This window comes from Oncorhynchus nerka, linkage group LG27, assembly GCF_034236695.1.
Source record: "Oncorhynchus nerka isolate Pitt River linkage group LG27, Oner_Uvic_2.0, whole genome shotgun sequence".
Classification (NCBI taxonomy): Eukaryota; Metazoa; Chordata; class Actinopteri; order Salmoniformes; family Salmonidae; genus Oncorhynchus; species Oncorhynchus nerka.
Genome location: NC_088422.1, coordinates 92,110,693 through 92,132,159, shown reverse-complemented (window position 1 = coordinate 92,132,159; position 21,467 = coordinate 92,110,693). Strand labels below are relative to the sequence as shown.

General features: G+C 44.0%; 1 protein-coding gene and 2 long non-coding RNA genes across 4 annotated transcripts in view; 2 read left to right on the top strand and 1 right to left on the bottom strand.

The window, feature by feature from the left end:
• LOC135565399 (uncharacterized) overlaps positions 1-21,002 on the bottom strand; it is a 29,070-nt gene extending 8,068 nt beyond the window's left edge. The window contains exon 1 of the long non-coding RNA XR_010461613.1: positions 20,917-21,002. This is a non-coding gene — a long non-coding RNA (uncharacterized LOC135565399). The remainder of the gene's footprint in view (positions 1-20,916) is intronic.
• On the top strand, positions 1,768-20,041 carry LOC115118022 (Bardet-Biedl syndrome 4 protein-like). 2 transcript variants are annotated; one of them, XM_065012311.1, is made up of 16 exons: positions 1,768-1,931; positions 6,027-6,069; positions 8,942-9,021; positions 12,393-12,456; positions 12,688-12,799; positions 13,132-13,204; positions 13,435-13,488; positions 13,649-13,776; positions 14,966-15,020; positions 15,181-15,249; positions 16,017-16,169; positions 16,368-16,539; positions 17,113-17,182; positions 17,596-17,734; positions 18,157-18,373; positions 18,661-20,041. In XM_065012311.1, exons 1-16 carry the CDS (start codon positions 1,878-1,880, stop codon positions 18,834-18,836), a joined length of 1,659 nt encoding a protein of 552 aa, XP_064868383.1. In that variant the 5' UTR covers positions 1,768-1,877; the 3' UTR covers positions 18,837-20,041. The 2 variants fall into 2 exon arrangements, with proteins under 2 accessions (XP_064868383.1, XP_064868384.1); XM_065012312.1 differs by having other exon boundaries at positions 1,884-1,970.
• LOC135565397 (uncharacterized) lies at positions 1,977-4,402 on the top strand. The gene is made up of 2 exons (XR_010461612.1): positions 1,977-3,236; positions 3,584-4,402. It is a non-coding gene; the product is annotated as an uncharacterized LOC135565397 (long non-coding RNA).
• Positions 21,003-21,467: the final 465 nt, after the last annotated feature.

The following is a 21,467-nucleotide window of genomic DNA, read 5'->3' as shown; positions in this document are numbered from 1 at the left end:
AGGTCCAGCGACTCATCGATACGTGGTATGGGGTATGAGTCCTTCCTGGTTACCTCATTCAGCCGCCTGTAGTCCGCACAGAACCTCAGCTTGCCCCCTTCTTGGAACCATGACGACTGGCGCCGCCCAGGGGCTGTCTGAGGGCTCAATGAAGTCTGCCCGCTGCATCTCCAACACAGCCTTGTCTGCCGCCTCCTGGCGTGCCAGCGGGATCCGGCGGGGACGCATCTTGATGGGTCGAGCATCACCTGTGTCGATCTCATGCTGCACCAGAAGAGTCTGACCCACCTCTTCCTCACTCAACGCAAAGCTGTCTCTGAATTCAAACAGCAACTGCCACAACGTTCCTGCTGCTCAGGGTCAAGACCAACACAGTTCCTCCCCCATATCTCCCTCACTGCAGACAGTGTCCTCTCCTCTCCCATCTGGGGTAGCTGGGCTGGGGGTGCGGCCCGGGCTCACAGAGGGCTGTGTCATGGAGGTAGCTGGGGGGAATGTAACACACCGCCGTAGGTGACAGGGGGACTGGGGAAAAGTCACACACAGCTGTGGGGGGGGGCGCAGCCATGAGTCTCTGCTGCTTTAACTGTTGGAGTAAAGGGTTTGTTGGGTTGAGTGAATGTGACATTAGGGGGGGCCATGGTGACTTCCGTCCCTCCCTGGAAGCTCAGTGTGCCCCTATTTAGGTCTAACTGGCAGCCTGTGCTCCTAAGAAAGTCCAACCCCAGGATACAAGGGTCCTGCACAGCCGCCACCCACACAGGATGACGCACAGTCCTGCCCCCTACTGTCAGAGTCATTATTCCCTTCCCTTTCATGGGTGCCAGCTCACCTGTGACTGTGCGGAGCTGCACAGTTGTAGGCTCACACTGAGTCCAACCTGGCACAATATCTGGCCTCACCAGGGTTACTGTGGACCCAGTGTCCACCAGGGCGGAGCAGGGCACCCCCTCCACAGTGACAGGGACATGACAAAAGTCCCCAACACAGGTCCGGCCCACCACAACAACAGGCTCCCTCCGCTTGCCCTCGTCTGCTTCTGGGGAAGTGGAGCCTTGCTTCCCGTCTGTGCCGGTGGGCTCCTCCTGAAGATGATGGTGGTTGGGATAGAGCCAGGGGTCCGCACTACCCGGTCTATGCGGACCCCGAGCCGTTTCCCTGAGCTCTGGGGGACATGGGGCAATCTCGGCGCAGATGGCCTGGCTGGCCACAACCCCAGCAGACCCTGGGACCAGGGCTTGTGTTTCGTGCCGCCTGTAGCGACACAGCCCGAATGAGTTCTGTCATTTTAAGAGGCTTTTCCTTTCCGGGCTGCTCTGCCCCCCAGCTCGCACAGAGGGTGTGTCTCCCTGCACCCCCACCAAAGCCCCAGCTGAAGCCCCAGCCCACCCAGCTCCCTCTCAAAGCCATCTCCAAGGCTGTCTGCAATGACTCAGGATGAGCCAGCTGGGTCTGTAGGATGCAGCTTGTAGGGGAGAGCGCCTGTATGAACTGGTCCCGTGCTAGCTGCTCTGCACGGAGGGGGGCATGTGAGCATATGCCCGCCGAGATGGCTCTCAATGTCATTAGCTGCACCCGTAGAGGCTCTCCAGGCTGCCTGCGTCTATTCCTCAGTTTGTGTTGTAGCCCGGGCTGTACAACTGTCCATAGTTTTCCCACTAGAGCACCATAATGGTCAGATTTAGCCTGCACATAACACACAGCTGTCTGTAACTTATTTTAGTGTTTAGTAATTAGTAGCTTGGTAAACTATGTTTTCAGAGTAACTTCCCCAACCCTGCAGTGCCAGAGATGATAGAAACAGAAGTCCTTCATAATCTAGCTACTGGTAAGGCTTTTTGAAACAGAGCTCAAAAGTACCCCGTTCTGGCGTAACCATGGCAACAGCCTCCTGTGCTGTCAAGATGGCGGACGAAGAAAACACACTAACTGTGAGGATAATTTACTTGCTATGAATTGGAATTACAATGGTAAACCGAATAAAATCTGCAATGTCTTGGATATAACTAGCTGGGATGTTTGTTGTTAGCAGTGTAATATGTCTAGAAACGTTTTGCTTAGCATTCTCCAGCTCTAGCTAGCTGAAAACATAGCAGCTAGCTAGCGACTAGCTTGTTAATGCTAGCAAAGTCGTTACAGCAGTAATTGTTGACGTTACAGCTCCGTATGGGGCCATGGCTAAAAGGGATGGAAGGTTGGAAGGTTTTGCATTTTAACTAACCTCTTTCCTAATCTTAACCTAATTGTCACAAAATGCTACATTATCACGTTTTGCTTAGCTAGATAATTAGCTGAACTCACGAAATTAATGTCATAACGTTATTTTTCGAAATCAAGGGGTATGCCTTTATTCCATCTGTCGATAATTAGTGTACATTCAAATAGTTCAATGATTTATCTTGCGTTCTTAATGACGACCAATATTACTGGACGCCACAAGCAGATGTGAAGTCGTCATTACTAGTCGGCGACACGTTGTTATTGTTGGACAGCAAACATGGCGGATGAAAGTGTTGCTGTGGAGCCAGCCTTCTTAATGTACTTTCGTTACTGCATTTGGTAAATAATGCTGTAGTAAAATTGCAATAGAGCATGCCGAGTCTACTTTCTAGTAGTCAGAATAATTTCACTCAAAATATACGCCTGAGCAGACAACGATATGACGTTGAACGACAGCACAGACAACGGGTTTTGCGTTTACGCGCTACACCCACTATATGTACTGAAGAAAGAAGCAGCAATCGAGGTGTGGAAGCGGGGTCGAAGACGCGGTGAAGATGTTGGCAGTATGATGTTGACGGTGATCAATGGCGCAAACAGTTCCGCATGACTCAGACCACATTTGAACACCTTGCACAGTTAGTAGAGTCTGGGAACTAAACAGACCACCAATGTCTGAAACAATTGAATACCGTCAAAGGCTTGCTCTATTTTTGTGGTGGTGTGCAACACCAAGCGAGCACCAGATTATTTCAAGTTTATTTGGAGTCGTTGTCTCCACAGGTGACTACAGCTGTCGTGAAGACAAGTACAACCGCTTTATTTCGCTACCCGGTGGTAAAGGCATCCTAGCCACCATCTGTGGGTTTAAGCAACTTGGGTATCCGCAATGTGCTGGTGACCATCGGTGAAACACACATCCCCATCACTGCCCCAAAATAATATCCAAAGGACTACTTGAACAGCAAAGGGCAGCATTATTCTGTGTTGCAGGCCGTTGCTGATCACAACCTCAGGTAAGTGTTCTGCTGCTCATCTAATTTCTGTTTTGACAAACAAATAGAGGCCATGTTACCACTTGGTGATATAAGCCACATTTGAGTAGTTTGTATTTTTCTAGCTTCACTGATGTCTATATGGGGTGTCTAGATCGCACAGGGGGTGAGAGTATTGGCCAACTCTGATCATTTCAGACTGGCAGGGGGGGGCATCTTTTTCCCCAGGAAGTATGCGATTAAACATTGATTTTGCTTCAGTTATAGAGAATAAGCACATAACTAAAACCTCTACAAGCATATTAATGACCTATTTACTGCATGTATACAATTGTTTCTGAATCTACAATTATTCTCCTCTTCCACAGAGTTCTGCGATTGTCATTGGTGTAGAGATGCCAGTTCATCCGGTAGGAGACCCAGCGTACCCACTGAAGAGGTGGTTAATGACAGGCTTTTCCTAGGACACATCTCTGAATAACCACCAGCAGAAGTTTAATGACCACCTGAGTTCTGCCAGGGTGGCTATTGACAACGTCTTAGGATGCTTGAAGGGACGTTTGGTGAAGTGCATCAACATTGACGTTAAGTTGACGACAGACACTGTAACGGTGTGTTGCATACTGCACAATGTGTGCGAACTGAAGAAAGAATTGTTTCTGGCATGAATGAAACATTGGCCAAGATCTGTTGTAGAAAGAACAGTTTCTGGCTGAATGGAACCGGAACATCATTGGCCAGGATCATCAGCAGACCGAGGCTAAGCTCACAGATCAAGACCATAGTTTACTACAAGGGCCAGTGGAGGAAAGTGTTGCTACTGTACGGGATGCAATTATGATCTCTTTACATGACACCATCATAACCGTGCACTGATGTTTTAGCATTGTGGTGCAAGTTGTTAGTGATTAGTGCCAAGTACCGCGGTGCTCAAGTTGTGGCAATGCCAAAATAAAATGTTGTAACAACGTGATTTTTTTTTTTTTTTTTGCTTGAATGATATTTCCTTTTGCACAGTACTTTTTCAAGATGTTCGTGAATGTTATGTTAGACTTTGTATTTGTATGATTTTTTTTCACGTGAACGTTATGTTACATTACTTTATACTTTTAAGATGTTTTTATGTGAATGCTTGTTCTTGGAAGAGATCCTCAATAAAGGTGTTTTATGAACATGTGAAGAGCAAAGTCATCGCAATGTAATTTAGTCCAATCAAATCAACACTCAATGAAATTAGTAACACATTTTAGACTTAATTGAATATTTTAAACCCACACAAAAAACCTATCGGTGATAGAAAATGTAACAAACTTGGCAACAAAGCACAGACAAATCTTGCATTTTAACAAATACCAAACACAGTATTTTGTGTTTATTCCGGATCCCCATTGGCTGCAGCTACTCTTCCTGGGCTCCAATCACAATTACATAGAGTAGTGTGTAACAATGTGTTATTGTTACACACTACTGTTGATGTTGCTGTATTATTGATTTTGTATTGTAGATATGTTATGTTAAAGTGAGTTAAGGGAAGCGAAAGCCCCACAACAAAAGGTGGTGAAAGAGGTAATGAGTGTATTAAAGCTCCTACATAAACGGACACAGGCATGTCGTCTCTAGATCCATGCCATGCCTGTAAAGGGCCTAACTGCATCAAACTCACTAAGTGTTCTAGTCTACCAAAGATGGCTGTCTGACTAAAACGGTCTGATGGTCCAGGTGTAGTGTATTATGGCTGTCTGTGACCAAATTAGTCTGATGGTCCAGGTGTTGCATGTTTAACAAATGATGGTCCAGGTGTCATGGCTGTCTGTGACCAATAGAGTATGATGGTCCAGGTGTAGTGTATTATGGCTGTCTGTGACTAAAAAGGTCTGATGGTCCAGGTGTAGTGTATTATGGCTGTCTGTGACCAAATTAGTCTGATGGTCCAGGTGTAGTGCATAATGGCTGTCTGTGACCAATAGAGTATGATGGTATGTGTATGGTCTGTGACAGAGTTATGTGGTCCAGTGTATAATGGCTGTCTGTGACTAAAAAGGTCTGATGGTCCAGGTGTAGTGTATTATGGCTGTCTGTGACCAAATTAGTCTGATGGTCCAGGTGTAGTGCATAATGGCTGTCTGTGACCAATAGAGTATGATGGTCCAGGTGTAGTGTATAATGGCTGTCTGTGACCAAAAGAGTCTGATGGTCCAAGTGTAGTGTATAATGGCTGTCTGTGACCAAATTAGTCTGATGGTCCAGGTGTAGTGCATAATGGCTGTCTGTGACCAATAGAGTATGATGGTCCAGGTGTAGTGTATTATAGCTGTCTGTGACCAAATTAGTCTGATGGTCCAGGTGTAGTGTATAATGGCTGCCTGTGACCAAATTAGTCTGATGGTCCAGGTGTAGTGTTTAATGGCTGTCTGTGACCAAAAGAGTCTGATGGTCCAGGTGTAGTGTATAATGGCTGTCTGTGACCAAAAGAGTCTGATGGTCCAGGTGTAGTGTTTAATGGCTGTCTGTGAACAAAATAGTCTGATGGTCCAGGTGTAGTGTTTAATGGCTGTCTGTGAACAAAATAGTCTGATGGTCCAGGTGTAGTGTTTAATGGCTGTCTGTGAACAAAATAGTCTGATGGTCCAGGTGTAGTGTTTAATGGCTGTCTGTGAACAAAATAGTCTGATGGTCCAGGTGTAGGTTACAATGCATCCTCAGAGGGGAATGGTGAAGAAGGTGGCAGGATGCAGGCCAGGAGTTGCTCCAAAATTGAGACTCCCTGACCACATCCCATTTTGTTGCCTCATTGATCTCCCTCTTTTTCAGCTCCCAGTGGCCTCTGAGACGAAGAAACGCCAAGCTCCAAAAGGTAAATGTCTAATAACTTAACAGTGACTACAGTTTTCCATTGAAATGTCACATACACCTGTGTTTTAACATGACAGTGGAGGGCATTAGTTATACAGAAAAAACACATATGATGCTACAGGCCTATTTATTAAGGGGAAATGGTTTGGCTAACTGACAGCATTTACTAAGGTCACCCTAGTCAAAATTACTCTTGACATCCAGGTTCCCTCCCATAATTAAAAGATGCCCCAGCATAACAGCATCTGTATGTAATAGAACGTCAGTTTGACAGAGGAACTACGTCACTGCCTACAGTGGAGACTGCTGAGCGGAGGATGGCTCAAAATAATGGCTGGAATGCAGTCATTGGAATGGCATCAAACACATAGAAACTACTTGTTTGATGTCTTTAATAGCATTCCATTGACTCCATTCCAGCCATTATTATGAGCCGTCCTCCCCTCAGCAGCATCCGCTGCTGCCTAGTCACTGCCTTTTCCGCTTGAATAAAATACAAAATAGTAGCTAGCAAGGTGAAGATCACGTAGGTTATTTTTTATGAGTGCATTTCACAAGTGGCTAGTTTGCATTAACTACTTTAAATGTTTTGCATGCAAACTTTGGTTTCGAATCACGACATTCTGGCATGTCTGCTTCGTGATCTGTCTGAAGAGGATCCACCGCGGAGCAATTTTTTTCCCGTTATCGTAGTTGCCAAAACAGTCCGTCATTGAAACCTGACCCTCAGTGTTGCATAGGGACGAGACTAAGTCAAAATGCCAGAATTGAATTAATGCTCGCTGCAGTGTGTTACAGACTTTAAACATATATTTTATTTGACTAAAGAGGGCGCCCTTACCCTTTTTCTAATGTTTAAACTGACAGAAACTTGCAACTATATTCCAGAACACAGTAAAAAAAAAAAATATAGGCCTAGCATTCGTATAGAATAGCTTGTAGATATTGTTTTCATCCATCCAACAGAAGTTGACCTTTTAATAAAATGTTTAAAAGGCCATGATATCACCCTTAGGCCCCCTCATACATCACCCACTGTATTTTGTGTGCCAACTCATATTGTTGTGCAGCCCACTACAGAAGTCATGTTATTGATACAAAGCAATTGTAGGAGAAACACTAACGCACAGTTCTTCCACTTGACCTCAATTTCCAAAGAGGTGACAAGTTGAAGAGTGAACTTGATCCTCTTCAGGGGTCTTTTAATCTCGGCAGGCTTTTCTTCAAGCATTCTGCTCCAACTTATCCTCTTTGCTCAGCTGGACTTTTTAGTTGTTGTGGCGAACAGAATAATACAAAGCTGTCTCCTCTCTCTCTACACATTACCGAGATCATGCATACAATGAGAGGATTTTTGTTGTGGGGATGAAACCTTTTCGCTGGCTATATTTGGACGGTTCCATGCTGGGTTCCTCTTCCTATTGCTGCTTCTCTCTTTATTGTCCCATGAAGACATGTCACAGACGTACCCCCCTCCCTCCTCAAAATCTGCCCAGCTTTAGTAAGAGTGGACTTAAAGTGCCACAGGGCTGCAGCTGAAACCCAGAGACAAGAATATTATTGCTGTCTCGGCAGGAGCCAAAGCGGATTAAGCCCACAAATAAGGCCACTCCAAATCTGATGCGGCAAATATGAGAGGGGGGATGCCGTCTCCATACACTGCAGTCTACCACTCAGCAAACAAGGGAAAGGGGAAGGCTTTCTCTGTGGGGTTAGAGTGGGCTTCCAGTCGAGGTTCTTGCTGTGAGACACTGGAGCTCCGACTTAACAATTGGCGAGATAAAACAGAGGGGAGCTTTGGTGTAAATCACAGTTTTTCCACAGGCACTAACCTAACAACATCCACCCAATACCCTGTAGTGTAGTCTCAGGCAGCTTCATTTCATATAGCCAGTGTCCTATTGCTGCCTCACAGGTAGGTACTAGATAACAGGATTACTGAAATCAAAGAAGTCACTCTATTTGGAATTACAATGGCAGCTATCTTGAATACAATTGTGTTCTGCTAGAGGAAAGGTTTCCAGTACTGTTATACAGAAGCATGGTTGGCATGGCCATCAGCTCACCAAATATATCCTACTGTATTGAATTTCATGTTCCCCATTGTCTGTCTGTAGCATGTGCTCCTTCTCATTCCTGTCAGGAGCACTGAGCTTGTTAAAGACATGGTTGCCTGGGCAACAAGGATAATATCTTAAAGGCAGAGGCGTAATAAAACAACATCATTGTCTGTAACTAACAATTAGCAGTACTGTAACTATCTAACTTACTTATTATGTCTGAGGAAAGTAGCACGAAGGGTTTTTGTTGGAAAATGTTGCATCAGTCCTTGTCTTATTAAAGACTGATGCAGAGCACTGTAGTTTCAGGTAATAAAATGACCATAACTTTTAAAGAGATAGTCTCTTCTGAATTATCATTGAAAATGATAATTTAATTACGTATCTTATTGATATTTCTACATTTCTTTCTTTTTACTTTTTTGTATTATTGTTTTGTATTGCTAGGTATTACTGCACTGTTGTAGCTAGAAACACAAGCATTTCCCTGCACCTGCCATAACATCTGCAAATCTGTGTACCGACCAATAAACTTTGATTTGAGATAGTATAACATGAAATGGCCATTCACTGGCAGCATGACTCAACTCATATACAGTAATGTCAGCTTCAGTTGTTCTGAGAGGTCAGAATGAGACCGTTTTTCTGTACTTGATTTCTGACCACGTCATGGATTGTTCTATTAAATATATTCTTATCAGTGCGGGTCAACAAGGGCCTTAAATGAGAAAGGGTGGAGGGGTTTGTTTGGTATCGGGCCAATATGCCGTCTCCTCATCACCCCTGAATGTCTACTCTGCCTCTCCTCCTCAGCTCCGGAACTTCCCATTCTGGAGAGGAGGAACTGGCTCATCCACCTGCACTACATCCGCAAAGACTATGAGATCTGCAAGGTAGGACCCCCCCCCCCTGCCACGCTGTCTCTCCCAGTGGTCTGGTCCAGTCCCTGACTGTCATTCATTCCCCCTTGTTTAATGTGCATTGGTGTCACACTGACCTTTCTGTCAGCCTAGACAGCATGCAAATAATGAATGAAGGCATCAAGGGCTCCCTCCCCCTCACTTTGTCTTAGTGTCTTCTGCTGAGAAGACAGTGATGTAATCTTCTGTTTCAAGCTGTGTTCTGTCTGGAAATGTGAAAATGCTACTAGCGCATGTTATTTTTCTCCTACCCTGCATGCGTAGTTAAATAAATAAAATAATAAATGAACCCACTACACAATCTCAGAAGTACAGTTTTGTAACAACAGCTGTTATAACACTTGTTGTGGGTGAAAATGGGAATGAACCAAGCATGTTGGTTTACTACAGGTAACTGCCAAAATAAAGGAAACACTTAAGTACATGAGAGATACAAAGTATATTGAAATGGGTGATTCCACACAGGAGTGGTTCCTGAGTTAAATAAGCAATTAACATCCCATCATGCTTAGGGTCATGTATAAAATGTTTTGGCTACCATGGCCATGCCCCCATAGGATGACAATGGCCCCATCCACAGGGAACGAGTGGTGACTGAATGGTTTGATGAGCATAAACTATGGAAACCATATACCATGGCCATGCCCCCATAGGATGACAATGGCCCCATCCACAGGGAACGAGTGTTCACTGAATGGTTTGATGAGCATAAACTATGGAAACCATATACCATGGCCATGCCCCCATAGGATGACAATGGCCCCATCCACAGGGAACGAGTGTTCACTGAATGGTTTGATGAGCATAAACTATGGAAACCATATACCATATGCCCCACTGAATGGAATTTGATGAGCATAAACTATGGCCATGCCCCCCATCCATAGGATGACAATGGCCCCATCCACAGGGAACGAGTGGTGACTGAATGGTTTGATGAGCATAAACTATGGAAACCATATACCATGGCCATGCCCCCATAGGATGACAATGGCCCCATCCACAGGGAACGAGTGTTCACTGAATGGTTTGATGAGCATAAACTATGGAAACCATATACCATGGCCATCTCAGTCACCAGATCTCAACCTAATTGAACACTTACACTTATTGGAGATTCTGGAGCTGCGCCTGAGACAGCATTTTCCACAACCATCAACAAAACACCAAATGATGGAATTTCTTGTGGAAGAATGGTGTCGCATCCCTCCAATAGAGTTCCAGACAATTCTAGAATATATGCCAAGGTGCATTGAAGCTGTTCTGGCTTGGGGTGGCCTAACGGCCTATTAAATTAAATCAAATTTTATTGGTCACTTACACATGGTTAGCAGATGTTAATGCGAGTGTAGCGAAATGCTTGTGCTTCTAGTTCTGACTGTGCAGTAATATCTAACAAGTAATCTAACAATTTCACAACAACTACCAAGTGTAAAGGACTGAATAAGAATATGTACATATAAATATATGGATGAGCGATGGCCGAACGGCATAGGCAAGATGCAGTAGATGGTATAGAGTACAGTAAGAACAAATGAGATGAGTAATGTAGGGTATGTAAACATTATATGAAGTGGCATTGTTTAAAGTGACTAGTGATACATTTATTACATCCAATTTTTAATTATTAAAGTGGCTAGAGATTTGAGTCAGTATGTTGGCAGCAGCCACTCAATGTTAGTGGTGGCTGTTTAACAGTCTGATGGCCTTGAGATAGAAGCTGTTTTTCAGTCTCTCGGTCCCAGCTATGATGCACCTGTACTGACCTCGCCTTCTGGATGATAGTGGGGTGAACAGGCAGTGGCTCGGGTGGTTGTTCTCCTCTTTTTGGCCTTCCTGTGACATCAGGAGGTGTAGGTGTCCTGGAGGGCAGGTAGTTTGCCCCCAGGGATGCATTTTGAAGACCTCACTACCCTCTGGAGTGCCTTACGGTTGTGGGTGGAGCAGTTGCCATACCAGGTGGTGATGCAGCCCGAAAGGATGCTCTCAATTGTGCATCTGTAAAAGTTTGTGTTTTTGGTGACAAGTCAAATTTCTTCAGCCTCCTGAGGTTGAAGAGGTGCTGTTAAGCCTTCTTCACCACGCTGTCTGTGTGGCTGGACCATTTCAGTTTGTCCGTGATGTTTACGCAGAGGAACTTAACTTTCCACCTTCTCCACTACTGTCCCGTCGATGTGGATAGGGGGGTGTTCCCTCTGCTGTTTCCTGAAGTCCACGATCCTCTCCTTTGTTTTGTTGACGTTGAGTGTGAGCTTATTTTCCTGACACAACACTCCGAGGGCCCTCACCTCCTCCCTGTAGTGCGTCTCGTCGTTGTTGGTAATCAAGCCTACCACTGTAGTGTCGTCTGCAAACTTGATGATTGAGTTAGAGGCGTGCATGGCCATGCTGTCATGGGTGAACAGGGAGTACAGGAGAGGGCTGAGAACGCACCCTTGTGGGGTCCCAGTGTTGAGGGGTGGAGATGTTGTTTCCTATCCTCACCACCTGGGGGCGGCCCGTCAGAAAGTCCAGGACCCAGTTGCACAAGGCGGGGTCGAGACCCAAGGTCTCAAGCTTAATGACGAGTTTGGAGGGTACTATGGTGTTAAATGCTGAGCTGTAATCGATGAACATAGGTATTACATAGGTATTCCTCTTGTCTAGATGGGTTAGGGCAGTGTGATTGCAATTGCGTCGTCTGTGGACCTATTGGGGCGGTAAGCAAATGAGGGTGTCGGGTAGGGTGGAGTGATATGATCCTTGACTAGTCTCTGAAAGCACTTCATGATGACGGAAGTGAGTGCTACTCGTGAGTGATAGTCGTTTAGCTCAGTTACCTTAGCTTTCTTGGGAACAGGAACAAGGGTGGCCCTCTTGAAGCATATGGGAACAGCAAACTGGGATAGGGATTGATTGAATATGTCCGTAAACACACCAGCCAGCTGGTCTGCGCATTGTCTGAGGACGTGGCTAGGGATGCCGTCTGGGCCGGCAGCCTTGCGAGGGTTAACACGTTTAAATGTTTTACTTGCGTTGGCTGCGGTGAAGGAGAGCCCGCAGGTTTTGGTAACAGGCCGTGTCAGTGGCACTGTATTGTCCTCAAAGCGAGCAAAGACACTTTTAAAAGGTATTTTTTACATTATTTTGCCAGTTACCTGTATGTCTGTCTTAGTTGTCATAGGAATGCTTTATCTGTCAATCACAAAATTGAGTGTAGCCAATGTATTAGTCTGTTGGCAACATTAGTGTGCTGTGGGAAGAGACTACCAACTTAGGAAATACTGTCTATATTCAGTTCTTGCAATATTCTTGTAACATCAGTTTGCTCTAGGAGCAGAGATCATGTTTGTTGTTTCCCAAAGGCAATGATCAAAGAGCAGCTACAGGAGACCCAGGGAATGTGTGAATATGCCATATACGTACAAGGTAAGAAGCCATACTACATAACGTTCCACATCCCTCATCATGTGTTCATCACGTTCAAACGGTTTATCCCAACCACAACAGAGCTCTAGTCTATTCCAGTCAAAACCAAGCGTTAGATGTAACATTTCCCCCCCCAAAAAAGGCTTCTACCCCCTACTGCGCCTTAGAATTTTATGTGTCGGTTTAACGCCTTTTCATGCTAACATAAAAGCCTGTTTTCTTGCAATGAAGCTCTAATCTTGCGTCTGGAGGGGCAGATCCAGCCATCCCTGGAGCTGTTCCAGAGTTGTGCCATCCTCAATCCCACCAGCCCTGACAACCTCAAACAAGTGGCCCGATCGCTGTGAGTAGAGAGTACCCCTGCCTCAGCCCTGAGCCTGCCTGGGGGAGACACTGCTGTTGATCAGATCACTCTACAGGCCCAGGCCAGGAAAAGGTCATACAGAATATAATAATGATATAAGATTGTGTTAGTGCAGGGTTCCTTACAAGATCAAAGTAGTTTATATGGTATGAGGGATGGGAACTGTTCGGCATCCGCCTTGATGATGCACGTCTACCATTTTGCAGCAGAATATTCACCGGGCATTAGCTGATTTAGGAGATGTTGAATTTAGGGTTACTCTGTGCGTGTACTTCCATTTATAGTTGTTTATGCATCTTTTTGGCCTTCAGTTTTCTGTTGGGGAAACACAAGGCAGCCATTGAGGTTTATCATGAAGCTGGGAAGCTCAATGAGAAAGACTGGGTAAGAGAAAAGATTGTGGTTTCCTCTACTCGGGAGAGTTGCTTATCTTTGGCCTGTTCCTGTAACCATTGGCACCATAAGATTTATCCATCAGCATTGCTCTTCCTGGATTTACACACTGCTTCTCAGCTATAGGGTTTAAGAGTGGAACAATGAACTATATGCATAGTCAGCCATTTTAATTTGTGTTGTAGCTCCATATAGCCACTCTGATATTTTTCTCACTCCAGGAGATCAACCATAATCTGGGTGTATGCTATTCCTTCATAAAAGACTTCCAAAATGTAAGTATGAGCTGGATTTTGACACACTGTTCATAAGGAAGTAATTAGACTAAAGGGTTATTTTATCATTCAAATGTCAATATGAAATGGCGTCTCAGCCAGTGTACAAGTATTTGACGGTGGATGATGGAGTAGAGATACTGTATCTGTTGTATTCCAGTCTGAACAGCAGTTGAATGCAGCCCTGCAGTTGAAAAAACACGACAGGACATTCATGACACTGGGAAAGGTCCACTTGTTGGCGGGAGACACGGACAAAGCCATCGAAGTGTACAAGAGTGCAGTGGAGTAAGTTTGGATGTAGAGATTGTTAAAAGTTCAAACAAACTGTTCTAAAGGTTGGGAAACTTTGCACCACTTCTAATATGCCCTTGAAAATATCCTAAGGGACATTTTTTTTTTTTTAAGAATTGTGAATAGGTGACATTTATGGAGAACATTCACTGTAATTAAGTTTTGTTTCAAAGAAGTTCATCCTCATGGAAGAAAATGTCGGTTTGTTGAAAGGTTGCTTTGTTATTAAAAACCCAATGTGTTAGTTTTTAATACTAGAGGAACAACTAGAACTGAACTAACATTATTCAAATAACTGGAAGCACTAAAGCCTTCATTAGGGAATAGTTGTTTAATAATAGAGCGATGATAATATATACGAGTTTTAGACCTTTTCACAGTAATGATTATGCCGCAGAAGGGTAATTTTCCCTACATAGCTATTAATGATGTTCATTTAAGATGGAATAAAAGAGAAGTAAAAAAATCCCTAAAGACGAAGAAAACATGCTGTGCTTTGAACAGTGGGATCTGTTCCTGGTTGTAATCACACTAGTTTAACATTTTCTACTCTAAAATTGTTGATTTCAATCATCTAAACAACTGAATCAGGCTCACTTATCATCTCTGACTGAAGGCCACTCATGGCCTTGTTCAACGTACTGTACAAGTCCAAATCTATTTCAATACCCTCACTAGCATATTACTTAGAACGAAGCAATACATTTGTTTGTGCATCCATACTAGCAAATGGTATTTTAGTATGAGTAAGTCAGTATGGATATTAGTATGGATCAAAGCCCAAATATCCATGAAATAATCGTCCTATCCAGAGCAGAGGAGGAAATAAGGTAAAGGCAAAGGTCAGTGTATATATGGGGTCGCCTTTCCGTGTTCATTATTACTACTGCCTATTGGGTAAATTAATTCATCAAGTTGCCCAGCTACTCGGTTTGCTTTTAATTAGACTAACCACTGTGAGCCTTAATTCAACCTCACCCCTCCTCTCAAGGCTCCTTCTTTAAGTCTTTTCTTCCCCCCAGTCATAATTAATACTCTGCAATTATGCTGAAACGAACCCATTAAATAATCAGCAAATTCCAAGCTCCGGTCTTCCATTTGCATTAGCAAAGTGTAGATAGACATTATTATGTGTAATTGCAGGCGTGAAGGTGATATTAGAGGTGTCTTTCCCTCCGTGTAGGTTCTCTCCAGAGAATGCAGAGTTGCTGACCACTCTGGGGCTCCTGTATCTGCAGGTGGGTCTGCAATCAACTCTGAACACACTCTTAAGAGTGGAATGTTTTTTTTTATTAGGGAATGGGTTAGTATATTATGTTGTGTCCCCAAAAAAATGTAAATGACATTTTTCCAGAATGGTGATGTTTGTTCGCACTGATTGTTGATAATCTTTCACAGTTGGGAAAATACCAAAAAGCATTTGAACATCTCGGGAATGCACTTACTCATGACCCTAATAACTATAAGGTAAGTGGTCACCATTTTATGAGCTTGTTTTGTTTTTTATAAACCCCTGACACCAATGTACTGTATAACTGCAACATTGAATCTGATGTACTGTATGTGTATAATGTACTGTAGGGTTCCCCAACTGGCGACACAAATCCATTTTATTTGGCCGCCCAAGTTTTCTGAGTAAAAAATGTCTTTCCCCAAAAAATGTATACACATATATATATATATTTATATAAGGCACACCTTTTAATTGAAATGTATTCCAGGTGACTACCTCATGAAGCTGGTTGAGAGAATGCCCAGAGTGTGCAAAGCTGTCATCAAGGCAAAGGGTGGCTACTTTGAAGAATCTAAAATGTTTATTTGTTTAACACTTTTTGTGTTATTTCATAGTGTTGATGTCTTCACTATTATTCTACAATGTAGAAAATTGTAAAAAATAAAGAAAAACCCTTGAATGAGTAGGTGTCCAAACTTTTGACTGGTACTGTAGTTGATGATCCCTGCAGCTGAATCTAGCTGGTGATCCCTGCAGCTGAATCTAGTTGGTGATCCCTGCAGCTGAGTCTAGTTGGTGATCCCTGCAGCTGAATCTAGTTGGTGATCCCTGCAGCTGAATCTAGTTGGTGATCCCTGCAGCTGAATCTAGTTGGTGATCCCTGCAGCTGAATCTAGTTGGTGATCCCTGCAGCTGAATCTAGTTGGTGATCCCTGCAGCTGAATCTAGTTGGTGATCCCTGATGTACAGTATGTCAGTTATGTGTATGTGTCCCTACTAGGCCATCCTGGCAGCAGGCAGTATGATGCAGACCCATGGGGACTTTGATGTGGCCATGAACAAGTACCGCGTGGCAGCGTGCATGGTCCCCGAGAGCCCTCCGCTCTGGAACAACATTGGCATGTGCTTCTTTGGCAAGAAGAAATATGTAGCAGTGCGTATTCTCATATTTCATGTACTGTACATATAAAATGGTGTCAAGGACAGATGTATGTCATATGACAGACGTCATATCTTTCCATGGCATCAAAGGGGGCATACTAAGACTACAGTACCTCAAATGACATTTTAAGGACAGTTGTTGTTTTGTTGTCTAGCCATGTTAAACCCCTCTCCTTTCTGTGTGAACCAGGCCATCAGCTGCCTGAAGCGGGCCCACTACCTGTCTCCGTTTGACTGGAAGGTACTGTACAACCTGGGCCTGGTGCACCTCACCATGCAGCAGTATGCCTCTGCCTTCCACTTCCTCAGCGCTGCCACCAACCTGCAGCCCCACCTGGGAGAACTCTACATGCTACTAGCAGGTAACACTAGCCTGGCCTGGGAGAACTCTACATGCTACTAGCAGGTAACACTAGCCTGGCCTGGTAGAACTCTACATGCTACTAGCAGGTAACACTAGCCTGGCCTGGTAGAACTCTACATGCTACTAGCAGGTAACACTAGCCTGGCCTGGTAGAACTCTACATGCTACTAGCAGGTAACACTAGCCTGGCCTGGGAGAACTCTACATGCTACTAGCAGGTAACACTAGCCTGGCCTGGGAAAACTCTACATGCTACTAGCAGGTAACACTAGCCTGGCCCTGCCTGCTCCCATCTGAATTGGCTTTACGTGCCACTTTCCCCAGATACAGATCCAGCCTAGTCCTTTAAGTCCAAGACCAGGCTAAATCTGTGCCTAGGGCATTATGAGTACTATGTAACTTGCAACCTTAAATACTTGGTTCAGGGTACCACATTGCATTCCCTTATATTTACCCTGGAATAGTGTTCATGTAATGGGATCTGTTTTATAATGTGTTTATGGATGTTTCTATAGGTTTTATAGGTTTAGTGTTTGTAGTTCCCACTGAACTGACCACTCTCCTCTTTCAGTTGCACTGACCAATCTGGAGGACGTGGACAATGCCAGGAGATCCTATGAACAAGCTGTGGCTTTAGACCAGTAAGTTCCTCCCAATCAAACTTCCATATAGTTTGAACTTTTGTCCTGAGTCAATCCACGTAGTTCAAGTTGTGTTGAATGTAATTAATTTAAAATGAGACTGAGATACGATATTTCCACGAGCAGCACCGCAGGCCGAGGGGGATGAGCAGAATCTGTGGATTGGTGTCAAACACAGGGTTTCCAGGTGTTTAATGCCATTCCATTTGCGCCGTTCCGGACATTATTATGTGCCATCCTCCCCTCAGCAGCCTCCTGTGATCAGAGTACCTCACGCTTTAATGCTCTTAGTTGTTGCAGACATCAACCCAATATTGCTGTTTACTTCGTACATCGCTGACTCTACCTTTGATTACTGATCTACCTATCTATCTCAAGCCCATCTGTTTTGACTGGCTCCGTGTTCCTCCCAGGTCCAACCCTCTGGTCAACCTGAACTTTGCCATTCTGCTGTACAACCACGGGGACAAGAAGGGAGCCCTGCAACAGTACCAGGAGATGGAAAGGAAAGTCAACATACTGAAGGACAGCAACACTGAGTTTGACCCGGAGGTACAATACAGTAGCTTCCTCTCTATACTCTGTCTGACATGGCACATACAGTGTAGGTCAAACACAGGAGGTTGGTGGCACCTTAATCGGGGAGAACAGGCTTGTGGTATTGACTGGACTGGAATAAGTTGAATGGTATGAAATACATGGTTTGATGCCATTCCATTTGCTCTGTTTCTGGCCATTAATATGAGCCATCCTCCCTTCAGCAGCTTCTTGTGAGCTCAAACTACTGATGTAAGAGAGAAACATTTGCCAATGTTGCATTAATGTGATGTTGATGTTAATATGACACATTTAATGTAATACAGTATGGTCAGTATATTGTACCACATTCTCGCGTCGGCTTAATAATATCAACAACAATAAATGCCCTCTTCAATTACTTGACTTTTCCAAATACAGCCATTTTGTTTCCTTAGCTAATGGACATGGCTCAGAAGATGGCCACTGCCTTGCAGGTGGGAGAGAGCCTGGAGTGGACCAAGCCGGTCAAAGACTCCAAGTTTAAGCAGCGCTCGGCTGGGGCCCCCAGTAAAACCCCTGGCAGCTCCCAGCAGCCCCTAGGCACCAACCAGGCCCTGGAGCAGGCCATGTCCTCCGCCGCAGGCTACAACAAAAGCATCTCACTCCCCACAGGTAACACATCACACCATCCTTAGATTTTTTTATGCATTTTCCGTGATAGTTGAGTAAGCGCTTGCTTAACATAGTGTTTACCCTCCACTACACTACCGGTAATTAACTAGGGTATATGAATGAGATAGACGTCTCAAGTTAACATAATAATATGATCTTGTCAGTAGACTTAACTTGAATCACATCTCTGAGAGCTCCTTGAAGTGTAACACCAATACAACATTAACTCTTTACAGAACACTGCGTATACTTAGTTACATTTCCAATATCTAATACCTGTCTCTCAGGAGTGTCCCCCCACAGCCAGCCCATGCCCCCCTCCCTGGCCTTGGAGGAGCCTGATGTGGAGACCACCGCCACCCGAGCCCCTCAGCCAGAAGAGTCAGACCCCTCCACCACCATGCCCCCTCTGGCAGCCAAACCCAAAGTCAAGAAGAACAAGTTGAAGCAAGAGCTGAACTAGACTAGACGTCCCGTATCTAGTCCACAGGCCGGTAGTGTATCATCACTCCCAGAATGTCACTCAGCTTATCTAGTCCATAGGCCTGTAGTGTATCATCACTCCCAGAATGTCACTCAGCTTATCTAGTCCACAGGCCTGTAGTGTATCATCACTCCCAGAATGTCACTCAGCTTATCTAGTCCACAGGCCTGTAGTGTATCATCACTCCCAGAATGTCACTCAGCTTATCTAGTCCACAGGCCTGTAGTGTATCATCACTCCCAGAATGTCACTCAGCTTATCTAGTCCATAGGCCTGTAGTGTATCATCACTCCCAGAATGTCACTCAGCTTATCTAGTCCATAGGCCTGTAGTGTATCATCACTCCCAGAATGTCACTCAGCTTATCTAGTCCACAGGCCTGTAGTGTATCATCACTCCCAGAATGTCACTCGGTCTCTATCAGTTTTAGTTTTCATCAAGAATAGTTAGTCGAAGGCCACAAGGCGTTCACTAGCTTTTTGATTTAGCTTGCTACAAAGTGCTTTATGTTGCTCTTTCTTAATGGTCTTACTAACCAAGGTGAGCCAGCCTAATGACAGAGGTGTCATAATGAGTTGACTTCCTGATCATCAAAGGCCTTGACATGATCTCTTTTCAGTAGTTTCAGATACTTCCTCTGTTCAACGTTCTCTATCGGCCGTGTCAAATGCAGCATATGATTATTTTTTTTTTACTTAGCCTTGGTCAGTGGCAGGTCTGGATTATTGTTTATAATGACACTAAATATACATTCCTCCATTTTAAGTAACCTCTAAGATATGACAATCATGAATGAGATGAGGGAAATAAAGATTGTAGTGTTTTATACCTAATATATGGATTTATCATGGGCCTTTTTTTAAAACTATTGTTGAATTTTAAGATGTTTAGAAATTATGTTTGACAGAATAGATGTGTATTTATTGTTGCAAAATCCAAAGTGCCGTGAAGGTGATTGATAGTGTTCTGTTCTTTATTTTAGTCAGAGTAGTGTTAGGCTAAATGCGACAAGGTTGGTTGGGTAAACCATGCTAACGTGATGAGTAGCCTTGTCTGAGACTAAAGATTTGACTTAGCTCAGCGGCTAACAGTTGTGACACGCAGAAGACTCATTTGTGTAAGTGTGTGTGAACATGTATGTAATATACAGGTAACTGACTAAATAAACGATACATCAAATTAAATGTTATTTGTCACATGCGCCGTGTAAACCTTAACGTGAACAAGCCCTACCAACAATGCAGTTCAAGAAAGTTAAGAAAATATTTACTAAATAAACGAAAGTTTTTTTTTTTTAAATCGAATCAAAAAGTAACACAAGAAATGTACATAACAATAACGAGGCTATATACAGAGGTTACTGGTTAGTCGAGGTAATTTGTAAAGAGACTATGCATAGATAATAAACAGCGAGTAGCAGCAGTGTAAAAACAAAAGGGGAGGGTCAATGTAAATGGTCCGGGTGGCCATTTGTGTCTTAATAGGGAGTTTGGCCAGCTGCAATCTACCGGTGTCTGGAACTCTATCCGAGGGATGCGAAACCATTCTTCCAAGAGAAAATACATCATTTGTTGTTTTATTGGTGAAAAACGCGGTCTCGGACGCCACTACAACATTTCCCATAAGTGTTCTATTGGGTTGAGATCTGCATTTTGGCCGTTTTTCTAAAGTTATCTATCCCGATTAAATGCATAGAAGTAGAATAGGACGAGAGTCCCAATTCAGATCAATAATTTGTCCGTTCTATTCATTCTTTCTATGCATTCAATCCTATCCGATAACTTTTGAAAAACGGCCCCGGTGACAGACGACCATAGCATATGTGGGTGGGGGCATTGTCACCTATGGGGACATGGCCATAGTAGCAAAAATAATGGCATGCCCATAATTTTTAGACGTGACCCTAAGCCTGATGGGATGTTAATTGCTTAATTAACTCCCCCAAAAATGATTGGTCACGCACACATGGTTAGCAGGTGTTTGCTTGTAAGGACCACACATGTGTGAAAACACCGGCTTATAATAAACATTGGCCTATTATGAAATTTGATTTGCTCACCTCGCCCTATCGCGGCTCCTTCTGAAAAAGTGTCAATGAATGTTAATCGAGGAGAGTGAACGTGGATGGAATGCCGCTTGCTTACATTTTAGACCGTCCTTCTCCACTCGTGCGTCATCAGGCAAGTGACGTTTACAGGGGTGGATCCCAAAATAAATGAAGTTGTACAATACATTTTATAGATAAAACAATACGTAGCATATGTTTTTTTAAACGTGTGCATGTTTTTCCTCATCGGACAAAACAAAAGCTAATTCAAAGGGGGTGTGGCAGATGTCAAAACCCTTCCGTGATAGGATACACATGAGTATCCTTGATGGCAGGTTTCTATCGAGGGGAGGACATTCTTACGTGCGTTTGCCTACTAACAAAGATGATGGATCTTCCTCTCTGCTACTAACTGACACACTCCTCGACTACTTATCGGTTTCTGGGTCACAGAGGACGTTCTTTTGCTTAAACGAGAAAACCCCCTTGTATCCCGAATTTACTCAAGTGTTTCCATTATTTTGACAGTTACCTGTACATTCATTATACCTTACATCAGACAC

Coding starts and splice junctions, on each gene's coding strand:
- LOC115118022 (XM_065012311.1), top strand. CDS start 1,878: ATGGCAACAGCCTCCTGTGCTGTCAAGATGGCGGACGAAGAAAACACA. Junction 9,022..12,392: donor AAGACTATGAGATCTGCAAG/GTAGGACCCCCC, acceptor TGTTTCCCAAAG/GCAATGATCAAAGAGCAGCT. Junction 12,800..13,131: donor AAACAAGTGGCCCGATCGCT/GTGAGTAGAGAG, acceptor TTTGGCCTTCAG/TTTTCTGTTGGGGAAACACA.